The 25,910-nt window shown below is 37.2% G+C and overlaps 1 protein-coding gene across 3 annotated transcripts in view; it reads right to left on the reverse strand.

Annotated features, from left to right (window-relative positions):
- LRP6 (LDL receptor related protein 6) overlaps positions 1-25,910 on the reverse strand; it is a 183,862-nt gene that overhangs the window by 10,117 nt on the left and 147,835 nt on the right. For all 3 annotated transcript variants that reach the window (XR_006709309.1, XR_006709308.1, XM_045465704.1), the window contains exons 14-21: positions 25,085-25,296; positions 23,968-24,158; positions 16,445-16,654; positions 13,561-13,686; positions 7,263-7,499; positions 6,668-6,778; positions 1,937-2,167; positions 550-686 (exon numbers count right to left, since the gene is read on the reverse strand). Coding sequence is in view for 1 of the 3 variants with exons in the window: in XM_045465704.1 (XP_045321660.1) it covers positions 550-686; positions 1,937-2,167; positions 6,668-6,778; positions 7,263-7,499; positions 13,561-13,686; positions 16,445-16,654; positions 23,968-24,158; positions 25,085-25,296 (1,455 nt within the window). In the remaining 2 variants the exon portion in view is untranslated. The remainder of the gene's footprint in view (positions 1-549; positions 687-1,936; positions 2,168-6,667; positions 6,779-7,262; positions 7,500-13,560; positions 13,687-16,444; positions 16,655-23,967; positions 24,159-25,084; positions 25,297-25,910) is intronic.

Genomic DNA, 25,910 nt, shown 5'->3' on the forward strand with positions numbered 1-25,910 from the left:
TACACAGCACAATCTTTCTTTCAAAGAACTGACCTCAAATAGTGCTTCAGGAGTGGGGCTCTCTACTCCTTAAAATACAATTTCATCATGGCTAAACAGTGCAAGGTAATAAGCAGAAAATCTATAATCTGTAAGTCACATGTACTTCAGCACAATAGGGTTCTGATTTTTTAAAATTATGATTTAGAGAAAAATCACTGACTTAGGAGAAATAACAGGCATGCTTCCTTTTTTGGGAGGTTACAGAATGAAGGTCATCCTAAGTCTCTCAGGAGATACTATTTAGTAGTTCTACTTTTACCCAAAATATGAAATTACTGTCTAGTGCCTTCAAATATGCTGGTTAATACACAGTAAACTTAAAGGCTTTAAAAGTGCTTGCATGGTGGTGGCAAATCTTTCCTAGGAGCCTTATATGCCTCAATAGTATACTAAAAAACTTTCTAAGTTACCATCACTAAGCACCCACATTTAAAGAAGTTTATTAAAAGTCTAGGATCCTATTTATCTTAGCATTCAAAGTGAAACAAAGGAAAACAGACTGCTTACTGCAGGGAAGTAAGTGCCTTTGGTGCTTGAAGAACTACTTGATGATGCTCCTGTGACATGAGCTCGGTCATAAGGGGGTCCACTGCTTCCCCCCATGATACTGAGGGAGCTGATCATTGATTTACCTCGAGACATTCCTAAAATGAAGGAGGATAAATACTGAAGATGATTAAGATCTATACAAATTATTTTTATGTATAAAATATTTTTATTTAATACTAGGATTACAAATACCAATAGCCAAATAGTTTGATTTTAAAACAATTTGTGCTCTCGTTTCCTAACAATGATTGAAAATGCTTAATGCAGAAGGGAAACGAATGTTCTCTAGAAGTGAACACTTCCACTGAGAGCTGGCCTAGAACAAGGCCAAGAATAGCTCCCATCCCTTCCCCCCAAGGATAGAAGCAGCACTCTTCAAAATAAGAAGTTTTCAACTTTAGAGGATTTGCAGAAGAAAAGGCCTATGGAGAGTGGAGGCTGTAAAGCAGGGTAGATTAAACAAGAGATGTGCTCAAAAGGAAACTAAATCCACTTTTAAGGGCATGAATACAAAGTATGGGAGATTTTTCATCTTTTTCATCTAATGTATGCAAATGTTGTTGGAATCACAACCACCAATGCCAGAATTCTATTTTTTCCCAAGTGACTTCCCATATTCCACTAACTGAAAATAGGTATAGCAAAATAAGGAATCATTATCATTAACAGTTTCAAAATCCTGTTTACTTAGAGTTACACCAGAATAAGTTCTTATTTTCTGACAGCTTTTGCCTGATAACTCCGTCTCCATATTCATTAAAATAATGGGGGGGGGGGCTTCTTTTCACTATGGGCACCAGAAAGCACTAAAAGAAAGCTGTACTTTGTTAGAGCAATATCGTCTACTCAAGTACACAGAATTTCTGGCTACTTGGCTATGCCAAAACAAACCTATCAACCCAGCTATTTCCAAATCTTTGTTTGCTGAAAAGGAATCCTAATCTATTTTTTTGCACCTTCAATTCCTGTCCTCAGTGGTCCTGAGGTCTCCTAATAGTGCACCTAAAGGACTTGTGGTTTATGACGCTTTACCAAATGTCTAGCTTTCACTTTCAGTAGAGTACATCCAGAAATGCACTATATGTAGTGCATGCACTAAATGCAATCAGTGTATATAAATGTGTACCTATTTGCTTTATATTTTTTGGACAATTTCTACTAAGATCTAAGATCTTCTGTATAAAGAGTGCTAAAAGTAAAATAAAATATTTATTCTTATAATTTTTTAAACCCAAAGGAGTCTAGTTTGAAACAGACTCTAGGCAGTATCTTGTTTCTATAAAGGAAACTTGGCAATGTTGCCAGGACCCAAGACTTGATTCTCAATGGATCAGTCTTAGCTCACCTGGAAGAGATCCTGACAAAGAACTTGGGTGTGGCACATAACCAAGGGGCACAGAAGCTGGTCCATGAACTACATAGTCATTAGTCATGGTTTCCCCATCTCCCTTCATACGTGGACACAACATTCTCTGGCAGATGAAGTATATGGTTCCAGACACAAAAATGGTGACAATTACTCCAATAACTGAACCAACTGTATTGGTGGCCTGTGGAGCTGGTTCCTCAGTTGGATCTAAAATGAGAATGCAGTACAGTTATATAATGGAGAAACAACTGCAGACTCAAAATAGTTATTATGAATACATGTACACCATGCCCTATGGGTATATAAATACCATTAGAAATCAAAATGAACTATCCTTAAGCGAAGATAGAAATAAAACGATACACTGAGAAGTATATCTGCAAACTGATAACAAAGATGTAAGTGAATTATACTTAATCATTAAGCTTTAATAAAGAGACAGTTAAAATTTATCCTACTTTATTATTTTTTTAATGTTTATTTATTTTTGACAGAGAGAGAGAGAGAGAGAGAGAGAGCGAGCACGCGCATGAGCGGGGGAGGGGCAGAGAGAGAGGGAGACACGGAATAGGAAGCAGGCTCCAGGTTCTGAGCTGACAGCTCAGAGCCCGACGTGGGGCTCAAACTCACAGACCGCGAGATCATGACCTGAGCCGAAGTCAGACGCTCAACTGACTGAGCCACCCAGGCGCCCCATCCTACCTTATTTTTTTAAATTATTTATTTATTTAAGTAATCTCTACACCCAACATGGGGCTCGAACTCCCAACCCCAAGATCAAGAGTCGCATGCTCCTCCAACTGAGCCAGCCAGGCGCCTCATCCTACTTCATTTTGTATATCATAAAATAACAGGGTTATTTTGAAATTTCAGAGAAAATTTTAGGGCCAAAAGGGATGTACCTAGAAAAGTCATCAAATGTTTTAACTGGAATAACAAAGAAGCCAACTCTGCACCAGCAAGGCACGAGCTCTGAGCCTGATTTTAGGTTTGAAAAGTGACATATAGGCCTGGTGAAGGGAGATGAGAAGCTAAAGATGAACATTAGCTCTCAGGCCCAATATGCTGGTACCTTCAGGGTAAGTCTAGTTGCCTGAGGGCAAGAAACATAAGGTGTCTGGTACCTGAGTGCGTGAGGACTTAGAAAGGTGAGAGCATGAGAGAACCAGAGGAAGACCCTGCCCGTGGCATTCACCTTCATCATATCCCTGAGCTATCTGAGGCTTTAGAAGCAGGTGGCATCAATATTACAGGTAGAGGGAAACAGCAAAAGGCCTCATCAGATTTAGAGTATTAGTCTTCTATTTAGAAGGAAATTCCTTCCATTCCGAATAGTCAGACTGTATCTCGCAACTGCAGATCTTTTAAAAAACCTTCCTTCTGCTTCATCTTACCTTAAATCTCCCACCCACAGAGTTAAATTCAGCCCCTAATAGATTAAATAAAAGAAATGAAAGAAAATGGTATCATTAAATTACAAAATATGCAGGGGCTGTCAGGTACATATTTTGTCTGTGGACTCTGGGGTACAGATCCTCCCCAGTCCTTGTGAGCAGCCATCTATCATATTCCCTTCCAGTGCCTTGGCATTGCTCTCTAAGGCCAAGCGTCAAGACAGAATAGTTTATATTCACTATCTCCAATGCTTAGTCTCTGGGTCACATCCTAACTCACTGAAATCAGGCTCCTATCCTCATCGCTACAGTGAAACTAGTCTGGCAAAGGTCAGAGTTCTCCTATTTGCCATTTTCACTAACTCTTCATCTTACTGACCTCTCTAAACATTCAATACTGCTGGCTCTATGTTTTCTTCTCAAAAATGTCTAAACAGTATCCTTCCAAGATACCACTCTCTTAATTTTACTGTCTCTGATTCTTCTTTTTTCTGTTTCCTTTTGTTGGCTTCCTTCTCTTCTGTTGCCTCTTAGGTGCAGGTGCTTGCCAGACTTCCTTCTATCTTCTACTATTTTCCTCTTCTACGTAACTCTCCCTGAGAGACTTCATCTACTGCTTCAGCTTTAATTATCTTTAACAGTAGAGGCCAAATCTCTCTCCTGAGCTACAGACCCATACAATTGACAACTTCCTGAATAGCTTCAATGGGATAAGCTCATCAGCAACTTTGAAGCGACCTGTCTACACTGCAGTCATCTTCACCAATATCTGACATGTTTCCTAGATTCCAGGGGTAAAGCAGATCATAAATAAGTGATGGCACCTGTGGCAAATCAAAAGCATTTAAATTAAACTTAAATTTAAAAAATTAATAAAAAAACCCTGTATCAGGCAAACATTACATCTGAACCAAGACATGGAATGGTCCTTCAGTTTTCAGTCCCTGCTACATATTCTAGTTAATGACTCCAGCCACTCGGTGAGATACCTATGAGTTAACCTAAACTTATCAACTACATCCAAGTGGTTACAAAACGCTTTTTACTCTATTTCTGAGATAGCTCTGAACTCTATCCCTTCCTTTCCACCACCACTGCTCCTCTTTATTTAGATAATCATCTTCTGCCTAAACTACAATCGTCTCCTAAGAATTTTTAAATTATAGGCTCCAAGTAATTAGATGGTGAAAAAAATTTAGTGGGTTACAACAAGCATTTTAAAACAGAACACTTCAGAATACATTCTACATAATATAGGTAGATACTATCGTATGACTCTTGTTTACGTGTGCACCCCCATCTTTGTACTCCTCTTGAGGTGATCCAAAAAGTGTGAAAGCAGCCAATGTGTCATTTAGCTGCCTCTAATCTTATATTGGCAATGCATCTGCTTTTACAGCTTTCACAATTACATAGCCATGCCGGTCCTTCACTTAAGTTTGTCAATGGCTGTTATTCTGGATGCTGTCTGGGCTTTTCAGAAGAAAAGCAGAGTCTTCTATGATCTCACCCTTAATGTATGTTCTTTTGTTGATATCCCTCCTCAAGACATAGCCTACATTTTGGCATCCCATTTACATGTAGTTTCCCAGAGGTGCCTGTTTCACTCTGCTTTTGAATAGCATATTCTCTCTGCTTGGAATGCAATCTCTCCACTTATCTGTACAATTAACTCTATTCACTGATCAATACCCAATTTTAAGCACCATTTTTCTAAGATGTCTTCCTTGATGAACGCTGTTTTTATTCCTGAAGATCTGACCACTCGCTCTGTTGTGCTACCACTCGTACAGATCTCTACAACAGCACGTTTAGTATCATTTACCACACTCCTTTATCAACAGTATCTACTATGAGCCAAGCTATATATTTTATATACATTAAGTTATTTAATTTTCTCACAACCACCAGGCTAAACATTATCTTCATTTTAAAGATAAAGAAACTAAAGTTTGACAATAAATAATTTGCTGGTAAGAGGTGGAGCCGGAATTCAAATCCATCTCTACTTGGCTTTAAAATCGCTATTTTTATGGCGCCTGGGTGGCTCAGTCAGTTAAGCGTCTATTGGTTTTAGCTCAGGTCATGATCTCACGGTTTCATGAGTTCGAGCCCCGCGTTGGGCTCTACGCTGGCAGTGCAGAGTCTGCTTGGGAGTCTCTCTCTCACCATTGTTCTCTGCCTCTCCCCCACTCACGCTATCTCTCTCTCAAGATAAGTAAACTAAAAAATAATAATAAAATAAAATCACTATTCTTACTACAACCTCAACCATAAGAGACTCTGAGAGAGGGAGAGAGAGAATCCCAAGCAGGCTCTGTGTTGCCAGTATAGAGCCTGACGTGGGGCTTGAACTCATGAAACTGTGAGATCATGACCTGAGCCAAGATCAAGAGTTGGATGTTTAACCGACTGAGCCACCCAGGCAACCTATGAGTAAAGAGCTTTTAAATGAATTTTATCTAAATTTCATTAAACCAGTTTGATAGGGTAGACCTAATTTATGCTGAATTCCACTAAGAACTAAGTTTATCAATTTGGGATATATTTTATGTCAGGGCATGGTCAATAGTTATGAACCCTGAAGAAACTATGGGTTATGTACCCTAGAGTCTTTAGGCCTAGGAGTATAAGATGGCCTAAGAATCTTCAGGCTACATTTTTTTTTTTTTTAATTTTTTTTTCAATGTTTGTTTATTTTTGGGACAGAGAGAGACAGAGCATGAACGGGGGAGGGGCAGAGAGAGAGGGAGACACAGAATCGGAAACAGGCTCCAGGCTCCGAGCCATCAGCCCAGAGCCCGACGTGGGGCTCGAACTCACGGACCGCGAGATCGTGACCTGGCTGAAGTCGGACGCTTAACCGACTGCGCCACCCAGGCACCCCGCTTCAGGCTACATTTTAAGGAAGCTATTAAAGTCACTGAGAAACTGGTAGAAATATGTCCAGAAAAAAATGAGAGATGATAAACATCAGAAATGATGTTCAGAAACTCTCAAGCTTATGCCACCAACTGATTTCCACATATCTAAATCATTTGAGAATTTCCTAACTCTAGTTGTGGCAAAATAATACTTATTCTTCTCTGATGCTTTCCTAAATGTTTCTGTGAAGAGTTTTGTGCATAAGAAAACCACTGTCTTTAAGGAATTATTACAAGCAAAACATAAAAGATCTTGGTACAAATAACTAGCTTAACATTAATGCTTATTTCTTATTAAGGAAATTCTAAGTGAAACACATCTTTAAAGAAAAAAAGTATTTTAAAAAGTCTCCCAGAAGCGTAATATATAAGATTTTAGTCCTACTTACAACAATCCAGTTCATCTGATTTGTCACTGCAATCCACATTATGATCACATTTCTTATGTTTTCCAATGCACTGACCGTTGGAACAGCGGAATTGATCAATTAAACAAAGCACTGGGAAAAAAATGCAAACAATTTTCTTATTTTCACTATCATGTAAAGTGAAACTCTGCCAAGAGACAAAAAGTACTTTCTGGGTACAAATGAAAAACAAATTAGACTTTAAAATATAACTTAAAAATTATTCTCTAGAGATTTCCATTGGTAGAGAGAAAAAAGTGGAAAAAGAAATCCAGCAGGAAATTTCCTATTTTGCTCTACTCTGTAAAGAATTAAAGAATTCTATCTATGTGCATTTCTAGATACTAAAAAAGTTCTAGAGAATTTATTTGCTCATTTTTTACCACGTTAAAGGTTAGTAGTGCAAAGAGGAAAATGTGAAATTGTTTTACATTGTAATAAATTAATCCACTACTTCAGAGCTCACTGGAAACAAGGACTACTTACCACTGAGCCAAAGCAATACTCTGAATTTCAAACAACTGAACATTAATGGGAAAAAAAGACTACACAGCCAGGCCCTAGGAAGTCTGGATACCTTCACAGTTCTTCTCATCTGACTTATCCTGGCAGTTTGCATCTCCGTTGCATCGGAGGGCACCATCGATACACTGCCCACTGGCACACTGGAACTGGGACTCCGAGCATACAGGGCAATTGAGCTCATCACTGTGGTCTTCACATTCAGTAAACCCATCACACCGCCAAGCCACAGGGATACAGTCAATTTCTCCGGTGAAACAAGTAAACTGCTGAGGAGAACATGTTGGGGGTTCTTCAAATGACCAAGGGGGAGGGGAGTGACAAAAACACAACAGTCATACAAAGGTACAAATACACCTAGTGAAGCTCATTTAATATTAACATGCACAAAACACTTTTTAATAAATAAAGTTTGTAAACTATCCCTACTAATCAGAGAAGAAATACAATTTTTACACTACCACGTTTAGATTCACTAACTTGCAAAACTATAATAAGGCAGAAGTTTTCTCAAATATTATAATTCAAGTAGGATTATTTGCAATCCATTATAATCTGACACATAATTTAGGAATAATCACTATAATCACCAACCTCTAAATATTTTAAAGTTAGGGAAAGCACTTTGAGTTGTAAACTCAACCCAAAATGGAACACCATTTTAATTTTAATTTAAAAGAACTGACAAACTACAGTTATTTACACTTGGGTATTTGGCAGGAAGTTTTTTTTTTTTTTTTTTTTAAATTTTTTTTTTCAACGTTTATTTATTTTTGGGACAGAGAGAGACAGAGCATGAACGGGGGAGGGGCAGAGAGACAGAGGGAGACACAGAATCGGAAACAGGCTCCAGGCTCTGAGCCATCAGCCCAGAGCCCGACGCGGGGCTCGAACTCACGGACCGCGAGATCGTGACCTGGCTGAAGTCGGACGCTTAACCGACTGCGCCACCCAGGCGCCCCTGGCAGGAAGTTTTTAAAAAATGAACCAGTGAGCCTGTTACTTCAAGGAAAATAATGGCAAAATCATAACACTGTACTTTTGAAGCATATTGTAACAATGGAGCTTTCAACCAGAAATTATAATTTTGGACAACCTGTATCTAACATGGTAAGTCTGACAGATTCCCAGTACTTAAAAGTTTTTTCTTTTTTCTTTTTTAATGTTTATTTTTGTGAGAGAGAAAAAGAAGAGAGAGGAGAGCATGGGGGAGGGGCAGAGAGAGAGGGAGACAGAGGATCCAAAGCAGGCTCCACACTGACAGCAGAGTGCCCGACGTAGGGCTCAAATCCACAAACTGTGAAATCATGACTTGAGCTGAAGTCAGACACTTAGCTGACTGAGCCACCCAGGTGTCCCTAAAGTTTTTTCTAATGAGACTGGTAGTGAGATAAACATGGGGTTTTTGATATTGAATAATGAAATTCATCAAAATCTGAAGATCTGGGAATTTTTGGTTGGAATTCTAGTATTTCCAAATGACCACAGTGTAAGGTTACAAAATCAGGTCTGGGTAAAATATCCAATTAGAGGACAAAATAGATCAATGGATTTTAATTTAAGAGAGTATGAAAAGTTCATATGGTTTCAAATTCCACATTGCAACTAAATCTACAGTAAACTACCACTGGTCAATACCTGGTGTAGAATTCAAGATATATGTATAATTATTTTAAAAGACTATTATTATAGTTTTCTATTTTCCAACTACATTTCAGACTAAATTTCCTCATATATTTCAACCCAAACTACATATTACAACAGATTGAATGCAGAAGTAGACATGAGAATCTGGCCTAACATTAAAAGAGATATAGAAAAATGTAAAAACAATGCCACATTTCTCACTAAAATTACTTTGCTTTAGAAAATATTGTTATAGGGGCGCCTGGGTGGCGCAGTCGGTTAAGCGTCCGACTTCAGCCAGGTCACGATCTCGCGGTCCGGGAGTTCAAGCCCTGCGTCAGGCTCTGGGCTGATGGCTCAGAGCCTGGAGCCTGTTTCCGATTCTGTGTCTCCCTCTCTCTCTGCCCCTCCCCCGTTCATGCTCTGTCTCTCTCTGTCCCAAAAATAAATAAACATTGAAAAAAAAATTAAAAAAAAAAATATTGTTATAAATTTTAAAAAATAATTTTTAAATATTTATGTATTTGAGACAGAGAGAGAGAGAGAGAGAGTGCACGCTTACAAGTGGGGGAGGGGCAGAGAGGAGAGACAGAATCCCAAGAAGGCTCCACACCATCAGCGAAAGCCCGATGCCAGGCTTGAACTCACAAACTGTGAGATGACCTTACCCAAGATCAAGAGTGGGGCACTTAACTGAGTCACCCAAGGGCTCCAATATAGTTATAATTTTCTTAACAGGTTTAACTTTAGAACATGTAAGCGCTTATTATTATTATTTTTAACAAATTTTTTTAAAGTTCTTGGTTTTAAATTCTACTACAGTAAATACAGATAAACATAACCCATGCAAACACAAGCTGTTTGGGGCCCTTTTAATTTTTAAAAATGTAAAAGTTGCTAAGGCCACTTTGAGAATTGCCATTCAAGCCCAATTTCCTTGTTTTGCAAATAAGGAAACAGGCTCAGAGAGACTGTGACTGCCCAAGGTCATATAGCTTCCTACACAAAGGGATAATTAAAAATAAAAGATAGGACCAAAAGGACAGCCTCTCTAGTTTTAGCCCATTGCCTTTATATCCCAGGCTCCTGGGCTTCATTTAAAATCTTCTCTCTTAGGGGCGCCTGGGTGGCTCAGTCGGTTAGGCGGCCGACTTCGGCTCAGGTCATGATCTCGCGGTCCGTGAGGGCTGTGAGTTCGAGCCCCGCGTCGGGCTCTGTGCTGACAGCTCAGAGCCTGGAGCCTGTTTCAGATTCTGTGTCTCCCTCTCTCTGACCCTCCCCTGTTCATGCTCTGTCTCTCTCTGTCTCAAAAATAAATAAATGTTAAAAAAAAAAAATTAAAAAAAAAACCCTTCTCTCTTAGTAAATTCTCTAGATAATGTAACTTTGTTAATATCAGAAAACCTCTTATCTTTAAAGTAGAGAATACTGGGGCAGCGCCTGGGTGGCTCAGTCAGTTAAGGGCCTGACTCTTGGTTTTGGCTCAGGTCATGATCTCATGGCTTCATGGGTTTAAGCCCCACACTGGGCTCTGTGCTGGCAGCTGGGAGCCTGCTTGGGATTCCTTCTCTCCTTTCTCTCTGTCCCTCACCCACTCACGCTGTCTCTGTCTCTAAATAAATAGACAAACAAACGAACAGACAAAAAAACTTTAGAGAACACTGCAAATTACAGGTGAACATTTTACATGGGGAATTTGAAGTATTATAGAGGGAATTTGAGCCTATTTTGTATCCAGCACTATACTAGATCATGTGGAGAATAAAAATAGGTAAAATAGGGTCCATGTCCTTAAAGAGCTTATAATTTAATCTGGGGCTAGGAAGAGAAAGAGACTAATGAATATAAAACAAAACATTACTCTGAACTGTATGTCAGGCAAACTGTGGTAACAAGAGTTACAATTCAGAGAAAGGGGAGCGGGGACAATAATGGCTAGTGAAGGTTTAAAGATCATGAGAAGACACTCCTTGAAAAATAAGACTTAGGACGGCATGCAAGAAGAGAACTACATCTTTGAAGTACCGCAAGTAAAGCCACAGAGGCAAAACAAAACAGAACAAAACAGAACATACAACAGTGGTCATCAAACTCTAAACAGCCAAACGAAAGTAAAGAGAGAAACGAAAGGAGATGGACAGGTAAGATGAGCTCAAATGAAAACACATCTTGAGGGTCAGGAATTAAGATTCTGTGCTTCATTTACCTCCACTGTATAATCAACGTTAAATCTCTCTCTCTCTCTCTCTCTCTCTCTCTCTCTCTCTCTCACACACACACACACACACACACACACACTTTTTTAAAGATTTTAAGTAATCCCTACACCCACCATGGGACCTAAATTCACAACCCTGCGATCAAGAGTCATACCAACTGAGCCAGCCAGGCGTCCCCGCAAAAAAATGTTGTATACAAACACTGACTACGGTTTTATTCTTAAGAACAGAAAAAATGAAAACAATTAAAATGTCACTCAACATGAGAAAAAACTGTCATATTATCCAGTGAAACACCACTCAGCAATAAGAAGAAAAAAACTACTGACACATTCCACTATATGGTTGAATCTCAAAAATAATCTCAAAAATATTAACCAAGAGAATCAGACACAAAAAGAATACATACATCGTTATTCCTTACATAAAATGCAAGAACAGACAAATCTAAATTATGGGGATAAAAATCAGAATAGTGCTTACTTCTGGAAGAGAACCAGCTGGAAAAGGGCTCCAGGGTACTTTTCTTAATGACACACTGTATATCTTGAGTGTTGGTAACCCATTTGTTAAAATGCTTTATTTTTAAATTTTTTTTTTTTCAACGTTTATTTATTTTTGGGACAGAGAGAGACAGAGCATGAACGGGGGAGGGTCAGAGAGAGGGAGACACAGAATCGGAAACAGGCTCCAGGCTCTGAGCCATCAGCCCAGAGCCCGACGCGGGGCTCGAACTCACGGACCGCGAGATCGTGACCTGGCTGAAGTCGGACGCTTAACCGACTGCGCCACCCAGGCGCCCCTAAAATGCTTTATTAATGTAATACATGCATTTAAAAATTTTAACACATACATTGAAAATAATCACAAAATATGAAGAAAAAAATCAAAGTTCTTTTAAAAGACATTTTCTTTAAAGAAAAATTTCTTTAATGCTTATTTTTGAGAGAGAGAGAGAGGGAGACAGAGTGTGAGCAGGGGAGGGGCAAAGAGCGAGAGAGACACAGAATCCGAAGCAGGCTCCAGGCTCAGAGCTGTCAGCACAGAGCTTGAGGCGGGGCTTGAACCCATGAACCTTGAGGTCATGACCCGAGCCAAAGTTGGATGCTTAACCAACTGAGCCACCAAGGCGCCCCTAAAAGACATTTATTTTCTAAATGGAAGATGGTATATTTGACTCAATTTTATCTATGTTATCATTACATAAAGGTAAGCATTTCTAAGATTTGCCTTACTAGAGTAATAATAATCTAGCACCTTGATATGGGAACATATCATTGCTCTTTTTTTTATTGTGGTGAAATATATGTAACAAAGTTTACTATTTTAACCATTTTAAAGTACGTGGCTCAATGACATTAAGTACATTCACATTATTGTGCAACACACTTGTTATTCTGAGGGAAGATACTTCAAGAACCAGAGCTTAACTTTTACTGTGTACATATTTGATCTCCCCAACTAAACCGTATGCTCTATCTCAAAGATATTCAAATCTCCTGTAGTCCGAGCAGAGTGCCTCACAGGTGCTACTAAATACATGGTTATTTACTTATTTTTTAAAGTAAAGTTAGAAGAATAAAATATTTTTATAACACCTTATCAACAACTTTTCTGAGTGTATAAACCAATCTTTGTTTACAGAAACATGTATTTAAGTAGTTGTTGTCATAGCAGAAAACACCATTAAAACTTTTTTTTCTACTTGAGCCAAATTTTGGCTACATTTTTACATGAGCTTATGGTCATAATGTTTAATAGCTGTATAAACTCAGTTATTTAACCTAATTTTCCTATCATTAGAAATTAGATTGCTTTCAGATTCCTGCCACTGTAGAGAAAGAACAGTCCTTTTCTTTCAGTTGAATTAATTTAGAATTATCCGCAAGAAGATTATTTCTGAATCAAGGGAATGAATATTACTGTGGTATTTAATGTTACCACAATATGCTTTAACAAGGGAATGTACCAATTTGTTAATGCTCTCATGAATGACTGAACCAATTTCACTACAACATTACTGTAGTGATATCTTAAAAAATTTTTTTTGCTAGGTAAGTAAGTAAAAACAATAGGGAACTACCAATAGATTTGAATAAAAGAATATTCTTTTCACTGGATACATTCCCAGCAATGATACCTAAACTTGGTAGAATCTAGAATTCAGTAGATGGAGATTATAGGAGGTAGAATTAATTAATTTCGTTACTCTCTGGGGTGAAAAAAGCTACTTTATTATTAGGAAATACAGTCATTCACAAGATGAGTTCCCCTCCCCCCAAAAGGGCACTTCCTCCTTAGTCCTAAGATTAGGTTACACTTATTACCTGTCATGATGGATTCACTCTCCGAATAACCCAGAAGGCTAGGATGACGCAGATGAATGGAATACAAGTGACTAATCAAGTTAGGAGAAAGAGCAATTTCACTGACAATTCACAGAATGCTAGACAGTTATGGAACATGTTAAGTGGCACTTGGCCTTGCACAAGAAAGTAACGTATTTACCTCCACACGATAGCTCATCCTGAAGCAGAACCAAGTGCATGGGGCAAGAGCACCTTGTAGTACCATCTCCTTTTACAAGACAAATATGTGAACAGCCACCATTATCCTGAGCACAAGGGTGCTGTCCTGAAAAAAAGAGAAAAGAAAAGAGAAAAAGGGAAAGGGAGGAAGGCAAGGAGGGAGGGAAGAGGAAAAGAGAGAAAGGAAAGTAAGGGAGGGAGGGAGGGAGGAAAGAAAGGAAGACAGTTCAGTCAAAATCTATTTATGAACTGCCAAGAAAACCAAATGTAAAATTACCTCGGATTTTAATTTCACTAGCAGTATAATTCCTCACTCTAATCCCTACAAAAAATTGCAAGAAAATGAGAGCAATTTTAAAATGCAAAATACTTGTATTTAACCACTGTCTTTAAATATTTGTATCTAAAATAAAGTTGATTATTGAAACTAAAAACATTGTTAGGGAGAATGCAGAAACCTGGGTTTTTCTATTTAAAATATAAAAAGTCTTCTAAAGATTTTAACTCAGAAATTCTACCTTTATAAAAGATGATTTTACTTAAAAACTGTATTATTTTAATGAAATATAGAAATAATAAAATACAGAAAATTAGAGTTGTTATATTAAAGAAACTTAAGTTCACATGCATTGCAACCACTCAGAGACAATAAAAACTATTTGCTTGATCAACTGCAAAAGGTAACTTGCAATGTTACAAATGTTTAATTTCCTTATATTTAGGCTAAATTAAACTAATACAAAGTTAAACAACTTTTCAAAGTCTGTCTCACAAGTTGTATTTAATAGAGTTGCTTTCAATTTTCTACTTAGCCTGTGTTAAAAGTAACTTGACATCTGTCATCAGAATACCAGCATCTAAAGTAGCCACCCATTTATCTTCTGCCTTCTCAATAACACATCACCCCGCTTTCAGTGTGTGTTGAGGAGATTGAAAGTCAGCTATCTACAAATGCGAAGATGTGCTATACTATATAGATGTCTCAAGAGAGACATCAGTCATACTGTGTACTAAAATGCACAACCTACATAGCACAAACTTTATTCCATGACACATTTGATAAAAATCTCACTCTCTTTAATGTTATTAGAAATTGGAAAAAAAGGGTTTTCCAATTATAAAACCATATTTAAATGTTGATTATAAAAAAAAACATTCCCCCTAAAATTCTGAAAATCTCCATTGAGATTTTCTGCAATAAAATAATCATTTGTCAACTGAATAAACAGCTTAGAAATTATTGCTTTTTATTTATTTAAAAAAAATTTTTTTAATGTTTATTTATTTTTGAGAGAGAGACAGAATGCAAGTGGGTTAGGGGCAGAGAGAGAGGGAGACACAGAATTTGAAGCAGTCTCCAGGCTCTGAGCTGTCAGCACAGAGCCTGACGCGGGGCTCGAACTCACAAGCTAGGAGATCATGACCTGAGCCGAAGTCAGATGCTCAACTGACTGAACCACCCAGGCGCCCCTATTGCCTTTTTAAAAAATGTTTATTTTTGAGAGAAAGCGTGAGTGGGGAAGGTGCAAAGAGACAGGGACAGAGGATCCAAAGTGGGCTCTGGCTAATAGCAGAGAGCCCGATGCAGGACTTGAACTCACAAACTGTGAGATCATGACCTGAGCCAAAGTTGGACACTCAGCCGACTGAGCCACCCAGGCACCATGAAATCATTGCCTTATTTCTATTAAGTGTTCAGCATTAAGTCACATGTCATAACTTTGAATGACAACAATTCTAATTCTCAAATACCCTGAACTTCTAAAGTTCAGGAACAGTGACAACATAATGAAGACCTGAACGAGCAAAGGTGCTCTCCTTCTGCTATTCTCCTCTCATACTCCAGTTTGATTTGAAAGCATTGTGCTGAGAAGTTAAGGAGTTTCAATAACTCTCTAACATTTCATTTAACATTAGCATTCCTGGTACAATCATATAAAACCCAGAGTAGTGATTGCCATGAGGGGTCTTTTGATACTAATAAGAAATTAGGGCAAGATGATGAGCCATATTAAAAAGTTTCCAGTAGGGGCGCCTGGGTGGCGCAGTCGGTTAAGCGTCCGACTTCAGCCAGGTCACGATCTCGCGGTCCGTGAGTTCGAGCCCCGCGTCGGGCTCTGGGCTGATGGCTCAGAGCCTGGAGCCTGTTTCCGATTCTGTGTCTCCCTCTCTCTCTGCCCCTCCCCCGTTCATGCTCTGTCTCTCTCTGTCCCAAAAATAAATAAACGTTGAAAAAAAAAAAAAAAAAAAAAAAAATTTAAAAAAAAAAAAAAAAAAAAGTTTCCAGTAGGGTCAAAAAAAAAAAAAATTATGGGTACTTTTCTAAGCTGACAACTGAAAAATTTACGCAGGAGGAAAAAACAAACACTTGTTAATCACAGTCTTCTCTAAGTTTATTTCAAAAACTTTTGAAAATAATTTTTAGTTGTTTTTGCTTCATAAGGTTATTCCAAGATAACTATATTCATCATTATATAATTTTTTTTTAATTCAAACTATGGGGGCACAGGGAACAAAAGAAATATATACTTTATACCAGTATTCTTCAAGGGGCTGAAGGTGAGAAAGAAGGCATGCAAAGAAGAGTCTGCTGTATCTGGGGCAATTTTTGAAAATGAACAAAACCATTGCTTTTCCCACTCCTGTTTTATGGGGAAATGATGTTTAATTTGAAAAAGTTCCCAGATGAGTTTGATGTAAGGTTTTAAAAACACAGAGTTTAAAAATTGGCAAAATTAAAAGTGCACAAAAATCTGTTAAAAAAAAAAAAAAGGTAAGACGACACAGAAGAACATCTTAATTCCATCCTAATCTCTTACAACAAATATGAATCCTGCAATTAGCAGTATGTCATCAGCACTTACTATATTCCTGTAGGTTCAGCTCCTTTACTGCATGAATGTCACTAAGCTGGGCAATTCGAGCCTGGACTTTGGTTCTACCCTCTCGACCTGTCATGTCAATTTTTTCAATCATTTGCTGCTGCTTGTCAATCCAATATAGCCAGTTTTCAAACACAGTCAGTCCCACAGGCTGCAAGATATTGGAGTCTTCTAATACTATCCGGTTAGCACCTTGGAAAGGAGAACATTCAACAGCAATGATTCATGTGGGTCAAGTCATGCATTCAATAATTACTGATTGAATACCAGTTAGATTCTAAAAGTACTGAAAAGGAAAATATGGTAAGTAAGCTCTTCACCACAAGAATTAAAAATCATTCTGAGAAGATATATATATCAGAAAACAGATTAGACACTTAAGTACAAACAAAAGCAAGTAAGTGCCCAACACACAGTAAATACTTTAGTTCATAGAAACATGGACAAAAACTTAAGAGTAGTTTTCAAACATTTTTAAAAAGCAAATTCTATTCTTCAAATTAAACTTTATGAAAAGCCTTAACATATAAAACAGATAAAAATGGTACTTCTCTGGATAAAGCAGAAAAAAACAAATCAAGAGCAACAAAACCCTGAAGAGCAGGATGCTTTTGATGGGGGCAAGGCATTCACAGAACAAAAAAGAATCCCTGGAAATTAAATATATGAAAGCTCGAAAAAATCCAACAGGAGGGTTTGAAGATAAATTGGAAAAACTCTCTCAGATAAAGAGATGGAAAATAAGAGAGAAAAATACTCACAACATCTGAGGAAAAATCAAGATTCAACATCTGAGTAAAAGTTCCAGAATGAGAAAACAAATCATTAAAGAAACAACATTAAAAAACAAAACAAAAAAAAAAAAAAACAACCTTTCTAGAACTCAAGATGTAAGTTTCCAGGGGTGCCTGGGTGGCTCAGTCGGTTAAACATCCAACTTCAGATCAGGTCATGATCTCACAGTTCATGGGTTCTAGACCCGTGTCTGGCTCTGTACTGACAGCTCACAGCCTGGAGCCTGAAGCCTGATTCGGATTCCATATCTCCCTCTCCCTCTGCCCCTCCCCTGCTAATGCTCTGTGTCTGTCTGTCTGTCTCTCTTTCAAAAATAAACATTAAAAACAAAAAAATATGTTAAGTTTTCAGATACAAAGGACTCACCTAGTAACGAGTTCAATGAAAAGAAAGAAACAGAAGAGGGAAGTCAGGGAGTGATCACACAAAGGCATATTATCATTAGATTCTAGAATATTTAGGAAAAAGAAAAGATGTTAAAAGTTTCTGGAGGGGAAAATAAAGGATCATATACAAATAGTTGGGAATCACAATGACACGAGATGGTTGAAGACAACAGAGTTCTGCCTTCAAAACGGGGAGATAGAAATAGTTATGAAACATGAATTCTATACATATCCAAATTATCAATCAAATGTGAGGGGAAAAAAATCAGACAAATAAATGAAAATTTTTAACCTCCTATGAACCCCTTTCAAGAAATAATAGAGGATGTATTCTACCAAGAAAAAGAAATTAGCCAGAGACATGGAATCCAGTAAATAGGGTTCAGCACCAAGGAGAAAGGCAGGTGCATTCCCAGGATAACAGTGTAAGGAAGTTGGCCTAAAAAAGCAAGCAAATCCAGATTGGAGCAAGATGATAAAGAAATTCAAGAGGTATGCTTTCAATTAAAAAGAAAAAAGATGGATTGCTTGATCCATCTGTATGTACTGAAATAATATTTACATTAGACAAGATTAACTTCAGGGGGGAAAAAGCTACAGAAGGCAACACGGTTAAAGGTAATATTTTCATAGCCATAAATAACAATTAAGTATGAACTTAAAAATTACGATATAACTATCCTGGGAGGATAGGAGGAGAGTTGATATGAGTATTTTGGCCTTATATGGTTTAAGACAGCAAAATCTTTATCTTCTATTAAATAAGTCAACTTGTGATGTCTAAAATTGAAAAATGGAGAAACAGCAGCTTTAAGCCAAGTTATTTTAAAATAGATGCCTCAGAGTGGGAAGTGACTATGTAGGAGAACATTAGACTTATTTTCTGTTATAACTGAGTATAAGCATTTGATTTCCACAAATATTTACATGTACTACTTTGATGAGATTAAGTTAAAAATAAGAAGAAGAATGAATTAAAAGGATTAGTTGTGCAAGGATGGTTTCAAGTGGACCACTGAGAAAAAAAGAGCTGTCAACAGTGTCACTGTAGAATCCCAGACATGATAAGGACCTGATCTACTTTGATGGCAGTGATAAAAGGGGAAGTAAAACACTGGAACCAACAATGAAGATACGCTTATTTATTCAACAAACTACGCATGTACTAAATGCAATCCAGTGTAAAAGGCTCTGTGGCAGGCTCAAAATATGAAGCAGAAAGAGATCCCAAGATAAAAGTGTATGATTATCTGTGAATATACAAGCAAGGAAAAAATAAAACTACCAGTTTTACACTAACCTTTTTCAGAAAACAGAAAAAAAGGAAACATTTTATGAGGTCAACATAACCTTGATGGCAAAATGCCAAGTACACTATAAGAAAGGAAAATTATAGGGTAATCATTCTCATGAACACAGATACAAACCCTTAAACAAAACATTAGCAAATCAAATCCAGCAATATATAAAAAGGAAAATGTTATCATGCCGAGTTTGATTTATTCTAGAAAACTAGGAACAGAAGGAACTTTCTTAATCTGATAAAAATGTTATCTACAGAAAACCTTGGCAAACATAATACCTAATCATGAAGTATTGATTGATTCTAAATCAAGAAAAACAAAACAAAACAAACACCCAAGGATTCTATTGTTCTATTCAACATTGTACTGGAGGTACCAGTCGGTGTTACAAGGTAACAAGGAAAAAGTACTGCAAAAGAAGAAATGAAACTTTCATTATTTGTAGACAAATGGTTCTATGACATACAAAATCATAAAGAAACCACAAATAAATGAATTTAACAAGGTCCCTGGGAATAAGCTCAATATAACAGGAATGGGAGAAAAAGAAACTATGTCTATATTCCAGCCATAATCAGAGATTAAAATATTAAAAATTTAGAATTACCACTAGCTTTACCACTAGCATTCAAAAGCTTCAAATACCAATGAATAACTCTAGTGAAGATGGGAAAGACCTCTACAAAGAAAACTATAAAACACTGAGGGGAAATTAAAGTTCTAAAAAAATGGATGGATACACCATGTTCATAGTTGGAAGACTAATATAAAAATAATTCTCTCTAAATCGACCTATAAATTCAAAGCAAACCCAGTCAAAATTCCACTAGGTTTCTTTCATTCTTGGTGGAAACTCAGAGGTAGATTCTAGAATGTATATGGAAATGTAAAAAAAAAAAAAAAAAAAAATGCAACAGCCATTGTGATGAAATACTAAGGATGAACATTGCCAAATAAATTTGTTTATAACATTATAACGATTAAGACAATAAAATACCACATAAGACAAAGTAACCAAGGGAACATCAGAAACAAACTCACAGAAATACAGTCACTTCATTTACAACAAAGGTGACATTAGAAAATAGTGGAGAAAGTATGGTCTTCTCTAAAACTGGTGTTAAATAGTAACGTGAAAAAAAAAATTTTAACCCCTACCTCACCCCATGCCCAAAAATAAATTGCCAATGGATCATAGATCTAACTAAGAAAAGTTAAACAAAAAAATTTTAGGGAGTGCCTGGGTGGCTCAGTTGGTTGAGTGTCCGACTTCGGCTCAGGTCATGATCTCACAGTTCGTGGGTTCGAGCCCCGCGTCGGGCTCTGTGCTGACAGATTCTGTATTTCCTGTTTCAGAATTCTGTATTTCCCTCTCTCTCTGCCCCTCCCCTGCTCATGTTCTATCTGTCTCTGTCTCTCAACAATAAATAAAAGTTAAAAGAAAAAAATTTAAAAAAATTTTTAGGAACAAAACCCATAAAATCCCTTTGTAACTTTGCAGTAGGCAAAGGTTTCTTAAACAGAACATAAAAAGTACTAATCATAAGGGGGAAAATTAGTAAACTGTACTGCACTAAAATTAAGAACTTTTTCATCTAAGGACACTATTGGAAGAGTGAAAAGGTAAATCACAAATTGGAAGATTTATGCAACACATACCCTCCTCTATAGAGGAAAGTATAAAGATGTACTAAAAATTATCAAATAAGACCTAAACAAATGGAGGGATCCATCACAGTCATGGATGAAAAGACTGAATTTCTTTAATATGCCAATTCTCCTCCAATATATATGTAACTTGATAATGGATTAATAGTCTGAATAAAGAGTTTTTAAAAATCAGTGATAGAAAAAATATCAATAAATAGCAATTCACAGAAGAAAAAAAATGAATGACCAATAAATTAATATCAAACAGGGAAACGTGAATTTTGTTGCTGAGATATACTTTTAAACTACTGCAATACTAAAAACTTAGAAGTCTAACAATACCAAATACTAAAGGGATAACTCACACACTTCTGGTGGGTATCTTAAATTGATATAATCATGTTGAAGAGCAATCTGGATATATCTATTCAAGGTGAATATATACATAGCACATTAAATAGCAATTCTACTACTAGGTTCAGGCCATTAGAGAAATGTTCAAATATGTGCACAAGAATATTCACTACAACATTGCTTTTAATGCCAAGAAACTGGAAATAGCAGTTGAGAGCAGAATAGAGAAATTATAGAATGATTCATGTAATGAAATACTATTTAGCTTGAAAACAAATGACAGAGTTTTGGATCAACAGGGATCATCTCAAAACCACGATATATCTGGAAAAAAGCAAGTTACAAAAGAATACACGATAATATTTATATTAAACTTAAAAAGTGAAACAAAAGTTCAAATATATGTGTAATGTGTATGTATGGCAAAAGACACACATACACACACACACACAGCAAAATATGCATGACGAAGAAAAACATCAAAAGTTACCTTAAGGAAAAGAGGGAGGAGAATAGAATTGGGGATGGATATGTAAGGGCTTCAAAATTCTCTCTGAAGTATTGTCTCAAGGACAAGAAATAGTTCAAAAGCAAAAATGGCCCAAAAAACTAAGATTTAACAAAGTTGGATGATAGGAACTCATACTTTCTGTATGCTGGAACCATTTCATAATTAAGGGTAGGGGAAAAAAAGGCATTAAAAAAACGGAAGTTAAATTAATAATGATAGTGTTTTTGGATTTTTTCTTTTCTAAACTGTCTTTAATGGACATGTGTTAATTTCATAACAAAAAAAAACATGATAAATGTAGAGAAAAGGAAAGAAGGCTAATAAGACTAATAAGAGTTAAAACACTGACATAAATAACTATTATTCAAATTAGAGGTGACATAAAAGATATAGGTGAATAGATGAGGGAAAGAATATTCCATGTGAGGTATGTGTATACATATGGATAAATGTGTGCATGACTGGAATCAGAAAAGGCATAATGGAAGGAGGCATTTGAACCTGAAAAGAGAATATTTTCTAGTTTAAGAAAGTTATAAATGTATTCAAACATATAAAATTCAAGTGATACAGAAATACTCTCAACATATTAGTATGCTAGCCTTCCAGACCTTCCTCAAGGTATATCTGCTTGCCTATTCCTTGAAGAAAATACAAACATACCCATGTGTTTCTTAATAGTATACCTATTTGTATGTGTGTATAGGTACACGTGGGTATACACAGTTTAAATATTTTTAAAGAGCAATCTGCCATCAAATATAGTGTGGGCATGTACATACATATATAAAATTAATTTAACCTTAAACAAAAACATGCAACTTAATTTCTAAAAATTATCCTTTGGGGCAGCTGGGTGGCTCAGTCAATTAAGCGTCTGATTCTTGATTACAGCTCAGGTCATGATGTCATGGTTATGGGACTGAGTCCCACATCAGGTTCTACGCTAGGCATGGAACCTGCTTAGAATTCTCATTCTCCCTCTCCCTTTGTTCCTCCCCCGGTTCTCCCATGTACACGCATATTCTCTCAAAAAAGAAAAAAGAAAATAAAAAATTATCCTTCTATGTCAGTGCACACAGATCTACCTCATTTCTTTTGGAATGACTGTTATATTGCATACACTTGATATATGAGAATGTATTTCTCTGTGACAGATTATTATAAATAATGCTGAGCATGTACCCTTGTACAAATGGGTCATTATTTCTGTAAAGAAAAAAACTATCTAAAAGGGCAATTCAATGGCGCCTGGGTGACTCAGTCGGTTGAGCATCTGACTTCAGTTCAAGTCATGATCTCATGGGTTTGTGGGTTCAAGCCCCACATCGGGCTCTGGGCTGACAGCTCAGAGCCAGGAGCCTGCTTCAGATTGTGTCTCCCTCTCTCTCTGTCCCTCCCCTGCTCACATGCATTCTCTCTTTCTCTCTCTCAAAAATGAATAATCAATAAAAAAAAGAAAAGGGAAATGCATTGGCAAACTGCCCTCCAGAAAGGTCTTACCAATTCCACTTATACCAAAGTGCACAAAAGCATGCCATTCTCTACCATTCTGGCCAACGTTGGGTATAATAAACCTTAACATATTTTTGCCACTCTGATAGATATAAATAGTTTATTATTTTAATTTCATTTACTTGATCAGTAGTGAGGGCACACAGAATATTTGGACATCAGAAACTGGGGGGGGGCGGGTAGGTGAAGTAAGTATGATTGCAGACAGAGGTTTGAAGACAAATGAACACCAGCAAGTGATTTAATTTGGTTAAAATACCATGAATTAAGATCATTTGAGGTTGACGATGGCTTTGTGAAAGGCAAATACCAACTTAAATATACAACTAGTGTTCTTTCTTCAGGTTATGAGATTATCCTGAAGATTTTTTTTAGTAGCAGTGACATGATCAGATACCATGCTTCAGAAAAGTAGTTTGGGAAAAATGCATAAACTTTCTGGGGGGTGGGAGGGAATCAGCAGGGAGGAGATTTCAGTGGCTACAACTCAGGCCAGAGTTCAGATAAGAACATAAACTAGAGCACAAGAATTAGGAATGGAGAAGTGATGCATCAGAAATGTATTATTTATAGAGGCCAAATCAAGAAAACGGGGAGAGTATTATATAATAGAGGGATCCATCACGTACATGAAGAAAAAGTGCTTCCCAACCAACCTGATACTAACCACCTACCCTTTAGAAAGAAGGGGCACCTGGGTGGCTCAGTCGGTTAAGCGTCTGACTTTGGTCAGTCCAAGCCCCACGTTGGGCTCTGTGCCGACAGTTCAGAGCCTGGAGCCTGCTTCAGATTCTGTGTCTCCCTCTCTCTCTACCCCTCCCCCACTCATGCTTGCTCGTGCTCTCTCAAAAAGTGAATATTAAAAAAAAAATTAGAAAGAACTGTAAACAAATGTCCACAAAAATAATAAAATGGAAGAAAAATATAAATTTTATTAATGAATCATCTCAATAACTGAAATTAAAATAAGGAATTACATTTCTTGGGTACCTGAGAGATCACTGCTTTCGATTCGACGGAGATCAGAATCTGCCCAAAAGAGCTTGCCCAATCTGCTATCAAGGGCTAATGCAATTGGTTTACTTAGGCCACTGAAAAAGAGGACCTCCCGTTCTGTTCCATCCAAAGCAGCCCGTTCAATTTTGGGAGACCTTTCCTGAAGATTGGTAAAATACATATACCTGAAGAGAAAGGAGGAAACAGCAAGTTTATCAAAGTAAGAAACCATACAAAATGAGACTATCCTTAAAGATATAAGGAGAATATTTTAAAATCTTATTTTTAAATGTTGTAGAATGTGTTATTTTTAAGGCCATGGGATACTTTTATTACTTTTGGTAACAGTAACACAGAGTATACAGAACTTCTTGGGGAGCTAATTTTCATGAATAAAATGAAATGATAGACACAGGCACACCTATGCTTTTGGAATATTACAATACAGAAATAAAAGAACAGTGATCAGAGAGACCTGGACTCAAAATTTTAAATTCCTTCTCCAATTAGTCTATTTCATAACTAAAAATAAGTCATATATGAGTTATTTATTATATATAAATTCTAAAGTTCATCTCTTTCCAGTAACTCTTTTGAAGTAAGCTACTTCCCCTGCTGAATTCCTTATCATTCATTCAGATGCAAAAAAGTACTATTTTACCAAATGTAAAGCTCTGTATTGAATGACAGAAAACATTAGTTCTTGTCATAAAGGAACCTAAAGTCTAGGAGAAAATATAACACCAAAAACACAAGTCTGAGGTAGAGGTCTAAGCATAACTAGAGAGGCAGAGATACAGAGTGCTGGGTATTTGGGAAAGGGGAAAACCACGCCGGGCTGGGGTGGGCTAGCTCAAGGAAAACTTCACTGCAGTTCAGTCTTGGAGGTATGGGCAGAAATTAGAACTAAAGCAATAGTGACAAAGGAAAGAAATTCTAGGCAGGAAAGTCAGGGAAAGCAAAAATACAAGAAAACGCAGGGGCAGGTAGATAGAACATATCGAGTTTTTTCACTGAAGCACAGTATATTAAAGGTAAATAATGAGCTGAAAAGGAATGCTGATGAGGATCTCACATGCCAAGATATCTGAAAGCAACTTGAGTAGCATACCCTTTCTCCGGGTTTACCACAATGGCTCGAGGTCGGTCTTGCTCGCCTTTTAATACCACTCCAATTGATCTCCCATCTAATCTTGTTACGTTAATGACATTGGTGGCCTCACAAGTCCAGTAAATGTAGCGGCTATAAATATCAATGCTGAGGTCATAGGGTTGTATTTCCAGGTTCTGATTTGGAACTGAGCTCACAACCACAGTAAAACCCTAGGGAAAGAAAAAGACGCACACATAGAAAATTAGACTCCAAGCCAGAGAGCCCTGAAGTGATCGCTCACAAAGCTTACACTTACATGGTACAAACCTGAGAAGGAACTCTCAAGTCTCACCAGACATTTCTTACTAACAGATTTTTTTTATGGGTAATGTGCTTCTTTTTTATCAGGAATTTTAAATGTTCCCTTTGGCTATTATGACATGTAGCAGAGGAGTGATCTGAGGCCATATTAGTTGCTCTAGGAACCCGACAGTGCATTGATTCGAATGGGAATGTGGCAAGAGTCTCCTGTAAAGTGGCTACAGCTGCAGCTAGAAACATCCCTACAAGTCCTCCAAAGCAGCGGTTCTCAACCAGGGGCATTTGGCACTATGGGGAGACATTTCTGATTGCCACATCTATACAAGTACAACTAGCATCTAGTGGGTGGAGGTCAGGGATGCTGTTAAACAGCTTACAATATACAGGTCATACCTCCAAAACAAAGAATTATATAACCTAAAAATGTCAATAGTGCTGAAGGTGTGAACCGCTTACAGAGACAACAGCAATGAGGGCTAGAAACCATATCGACCAGTCATGTACTTCTCCAATCCTCAAACCA

The sequence above is a fragment of the Leopardus geoffroyi genome, chromosome B4, assembly GCF_018350155.1.
Source record: "Leopardus geoffroyi isolate Oge1 chromosome B4, O.geoffroyi_Oge1_pat1.0, whole genome shotgun sequence".
Lineage (NCBI taxonomy): Eukaryota > Metazoa > Chordata > Mammalia > Carnivora > Felidae > Leopardus > Leopardus geoffroyi.